At 42.2% G+C, this 22,184-nt stretch overlaps 1 protein-coding gene across 3 annotated transcripts in view; it reads right to left on the bottom strand.

Annotated features, from left to right (window-relative positions):
- myripb (myosin VIIA and Rab interacting protein b) overlaps positions 1-22,184 on the bottom strand; it is a 96,615-nt gene that overhangs the window by 18,145 nt on the left and 56,286 nt on the right. For all 3 annotated transcript variants that reach the window (XM_053412661.1, XM_053412662.1, XM_053412663.1), the window contains exon 3: positions 4,873-5,009. In XM_053412661.1, the coding sequence (XP_053268636.1) occupies positions 4,873-5,009 (137 nt within the window). The remainder of the gene's footprint in view (positions 1-4,872; positions 5,010-22,184) is intronic.

Raw genomic sequence — 22,184 nt, 5'->3', positions numbered from 1 at the left:
AAGTGAATGGTTCCCAGTCCGAGACATTGTCAATCATGAAAACAGCGAGTTCATGACAGTGGCCGAGACAACTGATTCTCCAGTTCAGGGTTCTGCTTACTGACATCATTGCTTTCTAATGGTATCAGGCGTGGCTGAGTTTTTGTCAAGCCGTGTTAATATCAGACAAAAAGGGCACGCACACCCACACACACACACACGCACACACACAAGGACATAAACTCCTCCTTTGTCATGGCACTGAAAAGGCGGCGGCCGCCACAGAAAGCTTCACATCTCTGCTGCTCTGCGTCTCCTCTCAGTTTCCTTGGCAGAGAATAGAAATGTTTGAAGGTCATAATATGTCTGAACATTTTCTCAGAGTCGCCGTCATGTAACTGAAGGTAGGAAGCTTCCCACAGACATTTAGAGGGATGTGACAGCAAACACAAAGCGCAGGAAAAAAAGTGGGACAACAGTAATCCACCGTTTCAAATGAATGTGATTAAAGTGTCAAAAAATAAAATCCATCACTCCTGCTTTTGATGCTTCATAAGAAACTCATCACATGGCATTTCATGGCAAATTTGATGATGCTATACCATAAAACTAGCAACTCGGAAAGCCGTTAGAAGAAATTACAAGCATTAGCCTCTGGTCTTATACCGATTTATCATGGCGTAAAAACAAACCCCCTGTGATACATTTTTAGAGGGACGCACGGTCGGAGCAAATCACAGGAACATGGCAAATGAGGTGTGCCAGTAAAATCTGTTGTTTTCCTCAAATAAAAATTGTGTCTCTTTCTGTTTCTGAATGCATGCTCTTTGAAAGAATGATTTGACATTCTTTCAAAATACACTTATTCACTTATTTCTGTGGGTGGTATGATGAGACTGACTCTACTCCAATGTCGGTACTACATTAAATAAAGACCACAGACAGAAGGAAACAGGTAGCAACACTGCAGCCAGCCACTAGGTGGCGATTAAGACGCTTTGGCTTCACTTTTCGGCAGCAGTAAATTTGTCCATCTTTATATACAGTCTACGGTCACTACATTTGTGCTGGACTAAGCTAAGCTAAGCAAACAACTACTGGATGAAGCTCATATTTAAATATATGAGTGGTATGAATCTTATCATCATACCCTGTGCAATAACACAGGTATATATATTTCCCCAAAACACTTGTCTAAAGCTTATTGCCCAGCCCCAAATTATTAAAAACAGTTTAGATCTATAAATCTTTCCATTTCAAATAAATGATCATGTGACTCCACATGCTCGTTTTTTCCCCTCTAACATTTTCCTTTCACCAAGACACTAAACAGTGGCTCCACTGTTTTCTGTCCTATTTAATATCATATGTCTGTTGACAAGTAGTGAAGACTGGTTAATGCTACAGTGTTTCAGAGAGACTCATTCATGAGTGAACACAAACACACACTAAACACACATTTAGTGGACTCACTTCATGCTCTACTGCTTGAGGCATTAATTACTAATTTAACACACATGCAACAGCCCCTGGCTTCTGCAGATTCTTTTGTTGTGGAGCTTAAATCAGTAATTCGAATAAAAAAAGGGGAAGTTTAGCTCATGAAGCGAAAAAAAATAATAATGTATGATTGGATTTCCTTTAAGTATCCTCTGTCCTCACTGATATGTTATCAGCTTGTCTTTTACAGGGACATGGTCACCGACTCTTCATCCATGTTTAATGTGGAGATTCTCCAGGGGCCGCATCTATTACGCAGAGCAACACTCTCACTTTCTACTGCGCGTGCGTACACACACACATACACACACACGCAGAGAAGATGGTATGGTATTTGTTGTAGGTCACAGGGATGATGGACACATCCTAATCGCTCGCTGTCTACTCTTCCTATCGGTTTGAAGGTCACACTCTCTCTCTGGGGACACGATGGATGTAAACCGCTCACGTCTGGAGCCTTCATGTCAGCTGGCATTTCACACTCGTATGGAGTTGATTTCACAAGCTTTGTTCCCTTGGTGATTTATATATAAAATAATTACACATCCTTTACTAGCACATGTGTAAAGCGAGCTTGTCTTTCACATTACTGGGAACCGGTTGAGGAGTGCTTTATGTTCAGGTGGCTGCTTTTCTTCTGAATGAAGACGAGAGGAGAGCCACATTAAAATTCAGGGAGTTTTCCGGCGTCATAATAAAAGCCTTTTTTCTTAGAGCACAGTAAACCAAGCGAGATGGTGCAACATCGAGCAACAACATGATCCAATTGAATTTTCTCCAATCTCATGCTGATTTACTTGCTGAAGCAAAAACTCAAATATATTATGTTGTATTGAGAACACAGAAAGCTTGATATACTGAACATCATGGTAATCTGTTGCCTCTTATACTCTGTACTTGTCAAGACACTTGACATATCCCATAATTTGCCGCAGAAGAGGGAATAAAAGGGCATTTTCTATCCAATAAATTAAAACCTAATTATAGTTGTGACAGCTTGACTTGCTTTTGACATTTTCACAATTTATTTTAGTTTAATCTGATTTGTAAAACATAACAAGGGTGGAGGAAAGATAAATATTTTCATATAAACACACAAAATGGAAAAACACAACATCTCTATAAATGTCTTTTCCTGAACGAACCGACAATTTATGGCAGCTTTAAGGTCCAGTTGCACACAAGCAACACGCACACAAATCCCAGTATATACATAATCATACGGCATGTCAGCTCGCCAGTTAGGGAGCGGGGATGTGAGATGAGGAACTGTTTTAATCTGCTGGGTTCAGGTGAGCAGATGATGTAAGAGAAGAGGAGGGGGAGAGTAAAGGAAAGGACTATATAGTGGAGTGGAAGATGATGAGGGGGGGGGGGGAGAGGAAAAGAGGAAAGCGGAGGCTGAGAAGAAGAATCATTTGTCCACTCATACACGAGAAGAAGAAGCTACGGCCATCGCAACAATCACGTTTGTCTTGGGAGAACTTTCTACCGACAAGGGAAACTTCATCACAGGAATAAAGAACATGTGTGAAGTTCCTGAATCGCCCGTTAATGGAAAATGCATCCATCACTCTAACTTATCCATTCGGCTTTGGCTTTCTTACACCAACGTCAACGCCTGGAACCAGGCCGACCAGGTATGAGATGAATCGTGGCTGTAAAACCACAACATTTTGGAGCAAAAACCCTATTTGAAGTAATAGTAGCACTTCTCCTTGACACTGTGAATAAAACACGTTTTATAACATTGTTTCACAGTCTCGTAGCTTGTGGGAAGGTGTCTGCGTTAGATGGTTTGAAGATGATGGCCCAAACTCTCTATTCAACTGTTGAGCTCTTTTCCTGATTTATACAGTACAACTGTAAATCACCAAAAGCATTACAAGATTTGGGGTGTTTGTCGCACAAACCCTTAATTGTTTGACATCCTCCTTGATTATCTGTGGATAAAGATCTGATATGAACTGGCACCTTGTCCTAATTTTCAATCAACGTATTTTTAGATTCCTATTTAGCAAAATCAGCTCATCATTACAGTCACTGACTTTTTAAGATGATACCACATGCTCTCTGAAAAAGGAAAGTGTAATAATGTGGAAGTTATGGACAACATTTTTTATATCATTGCAAGTTAGTCATAATGTAGCAGCATTTCTCTGGCATAGTATGATGGGATTCACATTTGTCCTTATCGCTCAGGCCAATCCAATCAGCACATACATTACAGGCCTTCACTCAGTCATTTATCCCCCTCATCTTGATCTCATCCAGTTCCACCTCAAGTCTGACCTGATTTATCCGCTCTGTGCTCTCGTCATCCATTTAATCCTGTGTAGGCAGCCACAGCGGCAGACTGATCATGTTGCTGCCGGGTCAAAATAATATTATCAGGAGGCGGAGGGGGAGGCCGGACGAAAGCTGAACTGCTGCTGTACTGCACAGGAACAATTCACCAAGGACGAAAAGTGGCCTGTGCACAGCTGGGATTAACTGGTCGGATGAAACCACAGGGCAACTCGCCCGAGTCTGTCGTCATCACTCACTCACACCAAACACACACACAGTTCATATCACATGTGCAACAGCAGAAATGTTTTTGCAGTGAAGATATTAAGTGGTTGTTCCACAGAACAATCCCCCCCCCCCCCCCCCCCCGTCTGGTTTCAGACATGCACTGAAGTCCAGACATTTGCCTGAAAGTGCTTCTTGTTCCTTCCTTCCAGCTCCCTAGTAAAATGTCCAGTGAGCGCATATAAGAACACAGAAGGAAAAAGTCTGGACATTTCGCAGTGAGGGAGTGGAGGCGAAATTAGAAGAAAAACACAAATATCTCATGATGAAAAAAGATGTCAACTTGCAAAGACGACTCCTGAGACTTTCAGCGCTACTGGCAGTAAAGGGCTGACGCAGGAGTTGAGTGGGAATCAATCCATCATGTCCTGCCTCCTTCCTCCTGCATGTTCTACCCTGTCACAACCCACCACTCATTTGACTGTTCCAGGCATTTTCCTGTTGTGCACGCGTCTGAACCCCCACAAAAAATCGTTGTTTCCTGTGAGAAAGTAATTAATTTATTCAGTCAGCAAGAAAACACAACATTTGAAACAAAGTGATCGATCATTCCACAAGGCAAACTAATAAGCAATCGAAGGGAGCTGAGGGAAACATCGGCAACCTCAAGAGAGGCCGATTTACTTCAAACTCTGAGGATGAGTAATATTAAAAAAGTGAAATTGCTTTAATCACAACATGACACAGAGACAGGAGGCTGCTCTGCAATCAAAGACGACGCAGAAGAGGATGATTACAAAGAAGAAAATAAACAGCAAAAGAGAAGAAGCGTCTGCACGGAGGCCATGTGCGGCTGACTAATAAAGAGGATGACGTTACCTGGGAGATCAGAGAGCGCCCCTCTCTCGATAATGTGCTTTCTATACAGAGTCTTCAAAACCTTGGCGCTGCCGAACCTCTTGAACCGACTCTTCACGTTGTTGTAGTACCATTCCAGGGACTGTGTTCTCAGAACCCTGCAGACAAAACACAAAGGAGAAGGAGAGAAACGTTAAGGCGGAGAGAACAGATGGGAAAGTAACTGGCAGGAATCAGATTTTATTATAATTACACCAGGATTTTTATCCTACCAAGTCTTCTAGACTTTTTCAGCCATTCAAGAAAGAATAAAGTCTTTCCTGCACTGTGATGGTGTTTTAAAGTACATTTCAGTGGGTTTTCGAATGTGACATCACATAATTTTCCAGACTCTTCCTCACTTCTTGGTGCACGGGCCGCCTGGTGCTCGAACGACAGCCCTCAGCGCAGAACAGATGATTATATAAGCGGAAAGTCATAACGCGGAGAGGGTTATGAAAAGCCCTCAGAAACGTGCTCCCGTTTGCACCAGTGTCGTGTCATATTGCATGAAACTCTGCCAACTTGGTGTTTAATCTGTCAATTTGGCTTTTTCCATGCCACAGTTGTGAGCAGAAACAAACACATCACACAGAGGGACAGGTTTCTTTCTCAAAGAAATCACTCCAACACACCGTAGTTGAATGTAATGTTTTATGATTCAGGTGATTGAAAGATGCAATAAGAATAAACTTGCCTCACATATGAAAAATTCTATATGAAAAAACACTCATTCTGCGAACAGAATGAGTAAATAAATGAATATCTTTAGAGCTCTTATTAATATTCCAGTCTTTGTAGTTAGCACACATTGATAGAGACTAATCTGCTGAATATGATTCTGTACACAATGTGTTGGTCGTGAATGCGATGATTCTTTTGAACGTCTCTTTGGCAAGAAGGATCGGGAACTGAGTCTTTGGCTTCTTGAGCGGTTCCTTTTATAATCGAGCCCAAATGTCACTGCTCTCAAGCTCCACCACTGAAAAGTGAGAACACATGATTTCTGCCACTGAGAAGGACATTGATATGGTATCACTTTGTGTTTACTATGCAGATATTGACATAAGGTCCTGCAATGTAAGTAATTGGATGCTGTTATAGTCCAGACACACAAAGAGATATTGGCCTATCATAAGATTATCCAAGTGATAAGGACTTTTGAAAAGAAAAGGAATGGAGCCATCTGATCAGGCCTTAACCAATTTCTTTTGTATGTTTTTCTTATAGTCATCAAGTCCCATGAAAAGAAGTAATGAAATCCTCCTACTAACAAGTATTGCAGCCAAAGCATGATACACAAACAGGCCATATGGTTACAAGGGGACCTGTTCCTTCATGTCAATGCACGTACATGTACATATCCTGCTGCTGTAAATACTTATTAAAGTACCAAATATGATTTAATCCCCAGTTGAAAATATTCCAGTAAATGTTTGCTTCTATCTGAGTTACGTTTGTTAAATGCAGCACGTCCCAGCCTCCGTCTCCCGGCAGAGAAAGCAGGGACAAACTGAGAGAGTGCACAGTACATGATAGAGAGTGTACATGTTGGTGCCTCTGCTCAATGAAGAGACAGGCCATTGAAAGAAGACGGTGAAAATAACCCTGCTAATAAAAGGGATCCTAAGTGTCCCTGAGGCTGCATAGGCTGCCACATCCATCCCCTCCCTCCTTCTTACCCTCCCTCCTTCTCGGTGGATTTATTATCCTCTGCCACTATCAGCCCGGCTGCTCAATGGGCCTAACCTTCCTAATTTTATGCCACAGGTCAACCTAGTCACTCTAATGGCGGTTGCCCAGCTCCAGTGAAGAGGCCCGGCCCATTTATTTCCCACTGGGCCCATGCAGGGAAGTGGAAGGCACAGACATGAATCTGGAAAAGCAATGCAGCCTAGAGGAGGCAATAACACAAGGCAGGAATTCACAAACAGGTCCCACCTGTGCCCTGAAATGAGCTTGAGCCACATATAGCAACCTTTGACATATTGAAGAAAAGGTGGGTGCATGTTGGAGATATTGTTATCTGCATGGAATCTTAATTCATTTTCAACTTGCACTCTTTGCTGGAGAATGGTCCCACCTTTGAAAAACTCTTTACCGCTAAAAAGGGGAAAAACTACACAGTGGATGTGCTATATTAGAAAGAAATGACCACAACATACAGTAACTAGTATCCCCCCCCAAAACCTGCTTGAGATGGTGGAGGGGGTTTACACTTGAAATGTGGATATGCAAATTCAAACTTAAAAACTTAAACACTCATATACTGTATATCAGTCCCCTAAACATTCCTGATTTCTTTCTTTAAGATCCATGAATTATTATACAAGAAAACACAATCTAAAGTTTTGTAGTAATCCGTCCAGTAGTTTTGCGCAATCCTACATTATGACAATTAAAAAGTAAAGCAAACACCAACACGAAAACATAACCTCCTTGGTTGAGGTAATTAAAACAGATAAACACAATTCAATGCTTTCATTAAACTTTTAAAATGACCAGAGTCTCTGCAGCTCCACCACCTCACCATCGTGAGAAATCCACAGCTCTGAAGCCATGCTGCGCCTAGTTACGGTTGCTAAGCTATGATTGGTGAATTACTGTCAGGGACTCTCATGCTTAATTGACGTGAATCTTCATGTATACATAACACATGTATGCTTTTTGTGCATTTTAGAACGAGCTTAGCTTCGCAGCGGTGCAATGCTCTCATTTCAATTTGCCTGTCAATCTGACTGACACCGACTTATAAGTAAATATAAACTTATAAACATAGACCACACAAATGTGCTGAAGCCAGAGACAGAGAGAGAGACAGAGACAGAGACAGAGAGAGAGAGAGAGAGAGAGAGAGAGAGAGAGAGAGAGAGATTTGGAACAGTGGGGCATCTCAATGAATGAAGCATGGCATTGCTTCCCCAGAGGGAGTTGATCTAAAAACGAGAAGAAGAAGGGAGGAGAGTGGAGTGGATAAGCAGAGGCTTTCAAGCGAGAGCTGCACTGCTGCGTAAACTCGCGCGAGTACGCATTTCATAATGAGGTTGGGAGACTCCCTGATGCTCGGCTGCTGCATGAATAAGGCAGAGGGATTCCTGGGGATGGTCTCCAGACAGTGGATCTACCCCGTCCTCCTTCATCCCTTCACTCGCCTCAGCTCAGCTCTGCATCATGGCACTGGGACCAACGCCTCCCTAATTATTATCCTCTCCTCTTCTCTCCAGTCCTTTTGCCCCCTGTACTTTAGAAGACCAATTTGCACATCTAAATGAGGTCTAAATAAAATATGTAGAAGAATGTGTCGAAAGACTGCACACAAAAAAAAAATGTATGTGGCTTTGCTGAGTTTCCACCTCCCTCGGCAAAGGGAGCTATTACCATAAATGACTTTCTGAGCCTTCTAATGAATTGGTTCAGCTTGTGTTGACGCTGCTGTAGAGACGGGACTGAGGAGCAAAGGAGAAGAAAGAGCGGTGGGGGCTGACGATAGCAGAACATCAAATATTCTCTTCTGAAGACTTGCAGAGTGACTGGTCTTGTTAATAGAAGAAAACAAGACAAAAGAACGAGATTGTTCTCCGCTCCAGGGTAGGATCAAAGCGTGTGATGTTCGAGAAGTTAAAACCGTGGAGTTGGGAGGTCTTAATGAGCGAAGAGTTGCTCTCTGTATATTAACTCATCATTGAGTATCATGGAAAAAACTTTTCTTATCAATGAAAATGTATTTTTCTGAAGGAAAAAGATGAAAAAACTAAAACAGGAAGAGTTTTAACTGGTATACTTTCGAATACAGAGAGCATAATATTTGAACTGTTATTGACACTAAGCAAACTGATACTTATCAGATTTCAAGCCCCTAAATGTTTTCCCTTAATGTGGAAAAACAACATTCACCAATAAAAATGGTAAATTATTTTGTAAAATCAAACTCAAACATTTTGGACAAATGAGGATCAAAGAGGGACGGGATCAAGCAGCTTAAACAAATAACCAGCAGATGGATAATTCTGAAGAGACCGACTGTTGTCGTTCTGTATCTCACCTGCCAACAGTTACTACGCCAGCAACAGTAACTTTGACAGGTACTTCAACTCAGCATGACACAGTTTTAATTTATTTGAACCCTCCTACCCTAATTCTAAACTTTGAGAATGGTTTGATTGTTCTAAACGGTTCTCATCTGTGCTTCATCTCCCTTCTGTTTTCAACCCTCCACAAGATGGATGTTTTTTACCAAACTGGGAGCAAATATTACTTGGGAGTTGTGCTCCAGATGATTAACTATTGGAGCTGATTTCTCAGGGTGGGGTTGTGGGGGGATGACACCCCCCGCAGAAGAGAACTTTGTGATTGTTGTGTGGATGCACACAGTGAATGTCTGCCTGACTGACTGTGAGAAAGTGAGAGAGAGGCAGAGAGAGAGAGAAAGTGAGAGAGAGCGAGAGAGAGCGGCAGAGAGTGCTTTCCTCCTGATCTTTTCAGTACCATTCTGGCAGGTTTACTGTATTTGAAAAAGAGAAAATCCACAAACCTACCCCTCCTGTTAAAATATTTATTTGCCAGTGATCATTTAACGGGAGCTTGAGGTGTGCCGCATTTCCCTTTTTCAAACATTCTGTGGAGTTTTATTGATCCAGCACCCATGAAAAGATATTTTACTGGATGTGCATAATGTTGCCATTTTTGACAGTATTTGTGCCTATAACTTTCTCTGCTCTGCCCTTCCTTTGGCTCTGCAAATATTGCCGAGGGGGGGGGGGGGGGGGGGTTAAACTTCAATAAAGTGCAGATCCTGTAATTTAGTCAGCAGCCCAAACTATCTTCTCTATCTGTACACGCAGCACTCTCTCTCATTGGGGATGGGGAATGGCTGAATTGGCAGGTTATCAAGGGGTTATTGCCTACTGGTGGATTGTGATTGTAGAGGTGGCAGCTGATCATGAACTATGATTACAACAAGAAACCTTGACATACAATATGCCCACTTACATATTCTACCATTAGTGTCAATAACAGCTGCTACATACTAAGTTGTATGTAGCAGCTGAATACCCCTCATCCTCACGCTCACCTTCCAAACATGAAAGAGAACCTGTGGAAGACTCCAGGGTTCATAAATACCTAAAGGTGTTTAGGTTGTCCAGTCTGAACTACTTTAAAAAACAAAGCGGCCTCCATAGAGAGGACCCGCTCCAATTGTAAATATAAAATGTTTAAATATAAAGGGCTCATTCTGGGGTTAAGAAAACAACACTTCGTACAATTTAGATGATCACACACTATAGTCACAAGGATTATTTTATATTAAATTTCAACCAACATATCTCTTTCACCTAAATCTTACACACTGAACCTTAAATTTCAAATGCAGACTTTTTCTTATGTATAACTGTTCAGGCATCTATTGCATTTCTCTCTCTCCTGGGCGAGGGATCCCTCACATGTGGGTCTCTCTGAGATTGTTCCCCTGTTTGTTTCCCCTCTTGTTGAGGTTTAAGATCAAAGGGAGGGGCACCTTGTTAAGTCCTATGAGACTAATTGTTATTTGTGAATATGTGCTATACAAATAAAATGTCCTTGATTGATTGAGGGGGATATTTATACACAAGCACGTGTGTCTGAAAACTTATGTTAATTCTGAAGATAATGAGAAGGAGCGCCGAGGCAGGGTCATGTTTTAACCTATATAGATGCAGTGAGTGATTGTGTGTGCATCTTTTAGAGTGCACGGCATCATTATTTCTTGCTGACTGCTGTTGTTGCTGGGAATGTCTCCTCATGAGGGTATGCACAATTCCTCTGTTACTAATAACCAATGCTGTGAGAAGTGATAGGGTATGCATGTGTTGTTGTACAATATTTGCAGAGAGAAAATAAATCAAGCCTTGTGTTGCTCCGTAGTCCACATCAGCCTTGTAAATGTTCCCAGCGAAGCAATATAAAGACACGGGCACCTCAACTAAGAACATAACAATTTTACCTGATTATACTTTATGAACTTGCGAATCCCTTAAGAAAAAATTTGTCTTTATTCTTATGGATGGGAGGTCAAAGGTCATGTCCAGGTCCTGAGCAGCTTTCCTCTATCTGTATTCTACACTGGTGTCACTGATCTTTTACACAAATATGTAAACTGTTCCCCAAATATGTTCACAGTTGAAGTCAAAGCCGTTCAAAAGCAGATGTACTGCACAGTGGGGAAGGGTTATTAATATTGATTAATTTCTGTTATGAGGACACTGAGAAAAATCTTTCTCCAAACAAGAATTAATGGCCTTTCTTCCACATATTTTGCTGCGCCTGTGGTCGTGTGTTTGTATTTAATTTCTGAGCAGCAAGACAGGGAAACGGAGAAAGGACAATTTAATGTCTATACATGACAGAAAATGGAGATACACATGTGTTGATATGGATCTGGACCAATGTTAACTTTCTGTGAATATACATAACCTACATCTGTTGATATTAACATTAAAAGTATTTAACTTTTAAAATGTGCAGGATGTCATACACCGAATGCAAAGTAGTGTGTTTCACGCATTGTTTTGCATATCTATTCCAGGGATTCTCTCTGAGCTGTGCCATCTGTGCTGCTACCACAGCAGTCAGGACACCCCTCTTAAATATATTCTGTGTTGGCAGAAAAGGCCGAAGGACAAAGAACAAGGTCGTAGGTCAACTGCTAAGAGAACTATGATATTTTCAGCAAACTCGGGCACGGCTCTCCCAAACTGTCTGTATGATTTAAGAAGGCATCTGGATTGTTAGAGGCAGGAAAACAAGTCTTACACCAGCGGTCCTGGTACATAACCTTTCCGAGAAGCAGCTGGAGTATTGATCACCTGCCTGGGGTACTGTGATTGACATTTAGATAGGCAGAAGTGCAGGAATATAAAAATAACTCATCCTGGGCATTTGGACTGCCTCTTCTTTCCTTACCTTTCCCTCTACTTTCCTCTGTCTCCTCCATTATTCCTACGTTTATTGTGTGTCTCTCGGCCAAAAAACTGGTTTAAAAGAAAGAAACACTTACATCAGTGGTCAGGGTTAACTTCAGGACTGAACACACCCAAATGTATCCTGAATGCTTTCTAAGGTCCGATCACTCAAACCACACTCGGTGGTGGTCTGTGACGCACGTGCTGTTAAACTGTTGGCCGTACACTGATTTATTTGTGGCCACTGTCGCAGTATCCACACTGACAACCACACCAAATCTTTGTTTATAGCACAGCTGCACAAGACTCATTCAGCCTCTCCTGACTCCCCTCTCTCTCTCTCTCACAGACACAACGCACACATCTGCAAATTCAAACTGAGAAAAAGCAACATAATTTGGCCTTTGTGAACCAGCCCAGCTCTAACACCAGGTTCACCTTGGTTAAAAAAGGGAATGATTATAAAACACACATCGCAGCTGAATGTGAATGAATGGCTATTACAGAAATAGCCAAACTCTATAGTTTCATACACAGGTAAAATGGCCAGGCTACAAATCGACTGAATCCAACATTGCCCGCTGCTTATTTAGAGGATCAGTTTGAGATGAGCCTTTTTATGTTGAGACAATTTGGGCCGTATGAGCAGGGTCGATAGAAACACTGTCTCTCTCCATAACGCAGCAGTTGGCCGCCTCTCCCATGCAGAGCGGAGGGTCATTAAACGAACAGCCCTCTGTGACTGCAGACACATTTGCATGCAGCGTGTGTTCCGGAGCAGTTATAATTTGCACAGTTTTGACTGTGTATCTGCTGCACTGCAACATTTAACCCAAAGGATTACACTAAAGTCTTCTACTACACCCAGCTACACTCACTGCACTTTTACCTACGTCTCTAAAAAGAAAGTCTACATTTAGGAGCTGCAGACAGCGGTCAGGCAGTTTCCTCTGTTATCTCCTCCTCCTATAGCTCTTTATTTCAAGACCAAAAGCTGTCATCTTTACTTTCTCCCCCAATCTCTGTCTTTTCCTCTCTTTCCCTCTTCCGCTTTATCAAACCCCCCCCTCTCATTCCTCAGACTTTCACCGTCCGGGGTGTCACAGATGGATGTGCATGCGGCACAGTGTGGAAGACTGGAAATGAGTTATTCGGAGGCACAGGGCTTTCAGACAGAGCGTGGATACTGGCACCAAAGTGAATTGCAAAGTGCTCACACAGCGTCTGGTTTCCTCAAGCAGTAGTTTTGGGAGCTAGAATATCAGACATGGAGTATTCCACCGCTACACAACCAATACTGATACTGTATCAGCTATTCCATGGAAATAGGATTAGATACTACATATTGTTGCTTTTAAAGCAATCGTGACTACTGAATATTACTTTTTCTCCCATTAGAGACATTTAATATTCTCTTTTTATGAGACTTATTACGGAGATTCTTGAATACGATATCTTTTTTTAGACGATCATTCTTGTGTCAGACACTTGATATGGTGGTGTCAGTTCATCGTGGTATAACAATAAGTCACATTCTCTCCTGTAGATCAAAAGATTACCAGTATTCAGACTGTAACTGTAACACTGAACTCATTATCCTCTTACTTCAGCTCGCCTCGGTTCATTAAGTGAAACATTTGTCCCATTGTGTCCAGAGTTAAGTCTTCAACAGGGAGATAACTAGAATCCAATAACGTTACTCACTACACAGACTAAGCATCCTGTACTGAAAGAGCTTACTATCAGTTTCTAATGACTCATCAATAATGCATCTGAAGATCTAAGGCCCCTTGACACCGTGTTGTTTGGGGAAACTACAGAGAGATAAGCAGCGAAATCCTCGCTCATCAACCCAAAACCCAAAGGACCATTTGGAGATTTGGAAATCAAAGATATTCGGAAATGTGGACAGATCAATCGGTCTGAAAATGATGTGAACAGATTTTTCTTTCTTTCCATTGCACAGCTTTGATTCACCACGGCTAAACTGCACAATCTGACATGCCTCAGATGATATCGCACAAACTGACACAGGTTAACAACAACATTTTATTAGACCCATCGCACGCAGGGCAACAAGCAGTATATTTACACAACTGCAGATATTGCAAAGGTGCCTTTAAAGCCCAGTGAAACTGCAGCGGAAAATATCCTAATTCAAGGACGGTGTTTATGATCATGTCTGATGCATTATATCAGACTACAGGTCCATGCGTCTGCAGTTTGAATTACCAGGCACCACAATTCCCTTTGGTTTTTCTGTCACTGCTTGGAATTTGCAACTTTCATTGTATACGTGATCTCAATCTACATCCAAATGCAACCTCTTTTCTGACTGACAGCGTTTCTGCTATGTTTTGACTTGGGACTTCAGCTGCATCAAAACAAACGCTCCTATACTTTCTCTTTCAACATGTGGTGTTACCCCACATGATGAGGAGATGTAGAAAACCAGAAGTAAAAAGGAGTGAGGGAAAAGCAGAAAAAAGTTTTATGGACAAGAGTGCAGCTTTTTTACAAAACAGGAGCGTTAATAGTGGATTGATCTGTGTTCATTAGCTCAAGGAACCACAATTTTGTTCCATAACAGCTGCTCAGTCCCATCATTGTGTTGTTGTTCGGCTGCACACGTGGGTCATTTAGGACGAAACATGATCGGTCACTTTGAAACACAGACAAAAACATTCTGCAAATGTAGTGACAGGCGTTTTTTACCGGCTGCAGTGTATTATTATTTTAGTAACATCTATTTCAGCATTGGTTGTATGGAACATATGGGGAAGTGAGATAATCTGCTCTGAGCCTCTGCACAGCCCGAGCACCACATGGGATTTCAGGGGTTAGCATGCAGAGAGGCAGAGCTCTGCAGCAGCAGCAGCAGCCCTCGACTGCGGCTACGGTTTCCACCACTCAAAGTCGTCCTCCATCCGGTAATTCCGTGTGGATAATGAAAACTGCCGCCTGCAGCCTTTATCTGAACAATTATGTGGAACCGAAATCACTAAGAATCAATAGGATGAAAGGCAGTGACCTGTAAACACAATTCATTTGTGAGACGGCTTGTGAAAGAACTGCAAACCTTGGGACGATAATTAAATCTCAATAAGATGGCATCAGTGGCTTTTTGGAGGTTTTTCTTCATCTCTTTAGGTCACACACTGGTGGGAACCCTGGTTTTATCCTCATAATGTCATCAAACACCTCAGCCAGGAAATGAAAATCCACTGAAATAACAGGATTTTGGAGATTACACAATGGCTGCACTAGAATCCTTTTTTCTCTTTTTTCATAAAGATTATTTAATTTATTTATATTGCACCACACGCAGGGAGGGAGGGCTCCTGATGTGGCCGAGTTGTTGTTGCCAATGCATCCAGAAAAAACACACATACCCTTCAGGATGCTCTTTTTCACTGAGTCTTGTGTGTAGAGTAATTAAATATGAGCTGAATGATAATGTCAGCTGAATGTGTCCACGTTAAAATGTAATCGTGTAGTCGTTGGAGAATGATACAAGACGACACTGGATGAAGGTCATTAGTCTGATTCAAACCACAGACATCGTAAACAAGTCACATCTGCTTCACGCTAAAGCGAACATTTCACTAAACTAACTTTCTCCTTTGTGTTTGGGCCTCTCGTCAACACCGAAAAGTTTTTTAAAGTAATTATAATGGACGGATATATCTTGTTAAACGAAGGTTGTGTGAACAGAGATGTTTTTTCAAATGGAGGTAGAAAAAAAAAAATTCTGCAGCAGTGAAGACAAGGCCTCACTTTGAGAGACGGACAAACATGACAGCACGGGGAAATGGCATATTGAAGCTGCCAGTGTATAATGTGGTGAAGTGTCAGTCTAAACGTCCTGTCAGGGAGCAGAGGAAACCATCAACACCAGGCCACGTACACTGATGTCACCTTTAAGAGACACAAGAGTGGAGGAGGAGAGGAGATATAAGGAAAGGGAAATTGAAGAAGGCACAATGAGCGTTTTACGATAAAAAAAAGGTCATTGTGTTGACTGGCGTGTGGTTCCTTGGGATCTATTTTTAGAAGTCCCCTTTCAAAGCACATCCCCGGTCTTTTTAATCCATGGGAATCGATCTTCAGTGGAAAAGTGTGGGGGGGAAGCAGTGAAACCATCTTTGGCTGAAGTCGCTCTTTTAAGATCTCTTTGAGGGGTGTGTGTGTGCAAGATAAGACAGGAAGCTTCTTCTCTTCTTTTTTTTTTAAACCACAGAAGAAGAAATTACATGAGAAGTGTTTCACAGACGACTGCAGAAAACGCTCCAGATATCAAAGCTTGACATTTGTGACAGGAAGCTTTCCAAAGCAGTGACCTTTACTGTGACCGCGGGAAAGGTTGATCAGAATGGAAATGTAAAAGTTTGCCTCTCTTCACTCTTTGCATGATGGGAAACATGTTTGTGAAGCTGAAGTAAAAACACACTCCAGAATACAAGTGGCTCAGGTTGTGTTTGTGCATCAGCTGAGCTCATGTCCTTGGCTCTAAAGACGTTTCTCATTAATGCACCAATGTCATTTAGAACATAAGCACGGAGAGACCACATGCAGTTGATGGGAAATGAGATAAATGGCGTATTTGCAGCGTTTTAACTGCAGATTGAAGCCTGTGAAACACTTTAAAGCCTTGTGTCTGAAATCCACACTCAAAGGCAGAATAAAGTCTCTTGAGCCATTTTCAGATATGAGATGAGTATAATTGGTTTCTGTTGTTTTCCGAAGTTAGTTGGAGAGCAGTAGGTGATTGTCCAAATCAGACATGTTCACAACAAAAGGAACACAAATAGAAAAGTCATGCTGTAAATCTTTTCGCACATTTTCCTGCCGTATTCTAACATGGGCTCACTCCTACATTTTCCAGACTTTTAGGGGACTATAGGGGGAAGGAAGAGTTCCGGGAAATGCTGAAAATGTCGGCAGCAAATGACTCTGACGTGTGCGTCGTCACATACGGCCCCTTCGGAAAGCAGTTAGTCAAATCACCAACATCTCTGTTTCACGTTAAAAGTGCATTTCATTCATACCACGACAGGGGCTGCCCTGAGAGATCTCTACTTTTCTCTGATAAAGACATTCAGAAAGGCCACAATGAAGCACGGCTATTACTTGAGTGTTTTGTCTGTGATCAGGCAAGAAGGCTCCTCTCTCTCTCTCTCTCTCTCTCTCTCTCACACATTTCATTGGAGGAAAGGCGGCCACAGAAAGAGGGACCAATAAAGTGAGCCATTTCATTGCATTGCACTCCCAGCAATTAGGAAACCGGAGAATGGTCGGTTTCCACAAACAAGCCTCTGGCTGCCCTCACCCTGGGAGCACTTCCCATCAGCCACACAACACTGACCAAGAAATGAAGACTGTTGGTGGAACCACCCACAACTACTGTCTATGTTATCAGACATGATTTCAGTCTCACTCCATGTCTGTGTAACGTGTGACTAAATGTTTCCCCATTGAAACATCCTCCTAAATATTTGTGTTTACAATCCTGCTAAAAAATATGAATACTGTCTTTACAAAAGGCACATGCATAGAAAGCACATACTTTTTTTTTTTATCAATTGAAATGAAAACTGCCTAAAATTCCGCAAAGTTTTCCCTCAGTCTCATGGACATTAAAAATGCTGTATGGATGTTTTATTTAAGTACAATGCTGGAATGTGCAGAGCATCCACGAAAATGTATTGTGTTGCTTCTGGCCCACAGAGAGATATTCATCACTAAAGGAGTTTAAAAAACCATAGATATAAAAGGTAAATGAAACCACCAAGAGTCCTATCACATAAAATGTGTTCAGTCCAGTATATGCTCATCCAGGAAAAACAACTCCTGTGCCTGCTTTATGTGCCATAAGTGTTTTAAATGTTTGTGTTAAAAAGGCAACTTTCATGGGAGTGAAGTTTAATTTGGCTGTGAGTCCAACTTTATATGATTAGCACTTTTCTTTCATATCTTGACTTACTCGTGCAAAAGACAAAAAGAAGCAGGTAGATCAGGTGCATCATTGCTGTGAGATTGTCGTGTAGTTGTGTAGCTATGATCACGAAGCACGCCAGCGATTATATTCCTGAAACTGCTCTTGCAACTCCTGATGCACGTTAAGGACACAGACCCATTTGCGTCACTAAAATAAAAAAAAAGTGTTTCCTGTTTCGGTGATACATCCAAGTCACAGGTCAACATCACCATTACTCAACAAACTCATTTGCATGTTGCCGGAAAAAGGCCAGAAAATAAATATTGTGTAACAGTGTGCTTATGAAGGGTAATTATTCTTGTGATAAGATTACAAACTGCATTTCTCACACACACACACACACTCTTTGCTCAGGACCACTTTCTGCCCCGGGCGGCCTCATTGCACCGAGGGCACATGCGACCATAGCTTGAGCCCTCGCTCAGAGCAAACAGCAGCTCGGTCTGGCAGACAGGGCGTGGGAGACGGATGGTGATGAATCATTGATGCTCAGCACACAGATCACAAACAAAATACAAAAGCACACAAACCATTAATGTACCAGATGCATGCAGCCACACACACAGGGGTACGCAGACATTTATCTCCTCTCTTACTCGCCCACCCTTAACCGTTTACTGCGTTTTTCTCCGTGATGTCGCGGTGACAGAGACAGATGCTGCGGTGAGATTGAGAGGGGAGACGTCTCGCCACCAGGGTAAGAGAAATCTCCCTCGGACTTATTACTTTCAGTGGGAATGACATTAATAGCTGTTGTTGTGTTCCTGGCTCGGACTCTGCTGCCGTTTGCATCCATCCATCAATGCACTTTTTTACCTGCATGTTTTTGCTTTCCACCGATAGATCAACGAGTCTCCACTTCCTCCCGCTGTACAAAGTTAACTAGTTAACTTAGGTTTAGGAGTAGACCCCCCACTGAGTCTGGACAGCAGTGCATCCTCCCAGATCATCCTATGAGATGCATCTTCAGCTCGAGCACTTCACTCCCTGTGCCTGTCTCCTCAACATCCACAAATATCCACTTCCATTTAAACTTTAAAATCACATATTGCTATTGTAAACTAGATATGAGGCTAGAATATCCTGGATACGAACGATGCCATCTTCCAGATTTGGAGTCTGTGCAGTTGCGATCGGGGGATGGAGCCATGGCAGCGAAGGCTGGTCTTTACACAAACCGACCAATCACGAGTCAGTCTCAGCTGTCAATTATGACGTTTCACCTTGTTTTTAATGGTTAAATATCAAATTAAAACGTAAGTTACTGTAAAGAATGACCTAAAATCACTATGAATTTAATTTGACTTGAACTTTGACTTTTGAAATTGGTCCATGTCTCAACCACTAACATGAAGGAGGCAGGGATAATTATCTATACTGTAGCTGGCCACCAGGTGGTGATCATGGGCTTTCGCTTCCCTTTTGGGAGCTGTCATGTCCATCTTTATATACAGGCTGTGTTTCCATCGCTTCACCTCACTGAAGTCTTTCTGTCTTTGTTTGACTGAAGGCTGCATCGAGCAGATACAAGGTGGAGACGGGGTGACACTTTCAAAGTGTTGACATTGAATGTGTCTTACAACAGAAATGGGAAATTGTTAAATATTTAATAGCGTGTTGGTGTTTGCTCTTCATGTAAATGACGCTCGTCAGACTGTAACAGTGTGGTCACGCACAGATGGAGGCTGTATCATCCGCTGAGAGATCACATGAAAAACCGACCGTACACTGGAGAAGGGTGATGGTGGGAAGTAAGTGTGAGGATAACAGATTGCATGAGGAGACGGATGCCATATAGATGAAATACAGCGCCATCCATCAACTGATGGCCCCCTTGACAACCGACTCCACCGGCGCATGATTTACCGATCACAACACAGGGCTGGGAGGAGTTTACTTCATTGCGAGTGGACAAAATCTGGCCTTGAAACTATTTTACCATGAGGTTGGATTGTAACTTTTAATGTAGACTATATATCATCTGACCTTTTAATTACCCGTGTGCGCCTCATTAGGATAAAATATCCCTCTGCAGCATCCGAGGGCCCCGAGGCGAAAACATCCCGCGGCAGGAAGCTCTGCCATAAACAGTATTTAATATTACAACCGGTGGATAATAATGACAGCTGAGAAGTGAGATCACATGGGGATTGGTGTTGGGAGGATTGTTTCACTGATTAAGCTCATTTGGATGACCCGTGCAAAGCACTCTGCTGTTTCAGCTTCTGCGCCACTGCTGTTTTTTTTAATAAAAATTCCAGCTCAGCTTTGATCATTCCTAAGAACCTTTGCCCTCTCTCTTTCATGTCAGCACACCAACACACAGCCATACGTTGTACTCCAGGCCAGAGCGATGCATTATTCATACTGATGCCGTCACACGGAGTAATTGAAGCCATGACGAGGAGGAGGTGGACGGAAAACAGAACGCCCCCTAACCCCCCTCTCTCTCAAGAGAAATTGTTTTGATCATTATCAGTGACCTCTGAGGAGATCAGAGCAGACATCAAGGTGATACCCTCCATCTGTGGGTGAAGTCAACACTGGAAGGGACTGCTGTATGGACCGTATATAGACTGTATATATGAAGATAGATGACATGCCCCATGCTAAAAAGTGAAGCCAAATTGTCTTGATACCCCCTGGTGGCTGGCTGCAGTATGGGTCATAAATCCTGCCTCCTTGTTGTTCGTGGACGGGATAAGGACCAAACCAGTCAAGTCCAAGTAGATGGTTTCTGCCATTTTAAGTATTCTCATTTCACTGGGGTATGTTCAAATGCTAAGTTTCTCAGTAAGATTGGTTTAATTTATTATATGATGATGCCTTTGATGCCATAAAAGCAGAGTGAAACATCATGATTGACAGCAGAGACTTACTCACATTGGTCGATTGCATTTATCTCCCAAACCTCAGTACCATGGCTCCATCCCCCCATCACTAATGTGCAGTTTCTGGGTCCATATGTAAAAGATGGCAGCGTTTGGATATGGGATATTTGGACTATATCTTTTGATAGAGGGAGACAGTGGGGATGTGTAGTCCGTCTTTATATACAGTTAGAGAACAAAGGTTGCTGGGTGTTTGGGACACGTGTTCCATCATGTCGCTGCAGTGTCCCCATTTGAGCTTCTGCTGGCGACTTCTCTTTTGTTTCGCCGCCATTATGTCCTCTTTCTAACAAAGGGAAAATTGACAAAAAGGGAAGTAACAATAGAGAAAAAAAAATATCACAAGGCTCATTACCTCTGAACATATTTTGCTACAAAAGCCTTAATTAAGAACCATTACAAACAGAGAACAAAACATCTCCCTGTTTCTCCCTAAACCTCTAATAAGTATTTAACTGATATAATGCTCTTACTTTGGTGGTTTGAATTCTGGTGTATCTCTCGTACTGTCAGAAGCTGTAGAGATCCAAACATCAGCTAAAGTAATAATTCATGCGGACATCCTCATTACCAATGAAACACATGAAGTACATTGGGGTTATATACGTATCTGGAATGAGAGGAAACTCAGAATATGTATTATCTGTGTGTTTATATGAATGACATTTGGGAGCTTTAATGTGTAGCAATGCAGAATAATTCACCTGCAGACAAGAGTTCTCTACTTGATTCATGTTCTTGTGTCTGTGTCGTGGCTGTGACGATATATGAAATGCATTAATATGAACATGTGAATAGAAATGCTGGAAATGGGAATGTAAGGATCAGTTTACTAAAGTGACAGCCCACAGGTTAGGAATGTAAAATGTAAACCTGAGCACCAGTGGATTCATCTTCCACAGTGATGAGAGGAAATGAACAAATCCTGCGTATAAGTCACCAACATAGAATCATGGAGGACAACTACAGCAATGGCAGGGCGGAGGTGTTTTGATGTGTGTGTTTGTGTGTGTGTGTTTTGTGGCATGTGGAGGTGGTGAGGAAGGGGATTAGCGAGCATGACAACCTTACCCCAAGACGTGTGTAGCCTACACTCTGGCTCAATCCTTCTTTCCCTCTCTTATTTGTCCCCTTGTGTCTTTGTCTGTTTGTTTCCGTCTTTGAGCTCACATTCCTACCTCTGTTTGCTTTTTTCGCAGATCTAACTTTGTCCTACATGTTGTGGTACATCTCTGCATCTAGGAGAGGGTGTGTGTGTGTGTGTGTGTTTGCGCGGATGCAGACTGCAGAGATTTGTGGTTATCCGCCTGCAGGTTATTTGAGGCACTTACACCAGGTGAAACCTCTACATCCTCTGCAGATTGGCAGGCGGTCGGTCTGATATTTACCAGGAGTGAATCAACACAAAGTGAGAAAGTTGAGGCCGGCAGGTTCAGACGACGTCAAACTCGCTCGCTCACTCACTCC

Source organism: Pleuronectes platessa, chromosome 20, assembly GCF_947347685.1.
Source record: "Pleuronectes platessa chromosome 20, fPlePla1.1, whole genome shotgun sequence".
In the NCBI taxonomy this organism is placed as follows: Eukaryota; Metazoa; Chordata; class Actinopteri; order Pleuronectiformes; family Pleuronectidae; genus Pleuronectes; species Pleuronectes platessa.
This window is presented reverse-complemented; position numbering and strand designations above follow the sequence as displayed.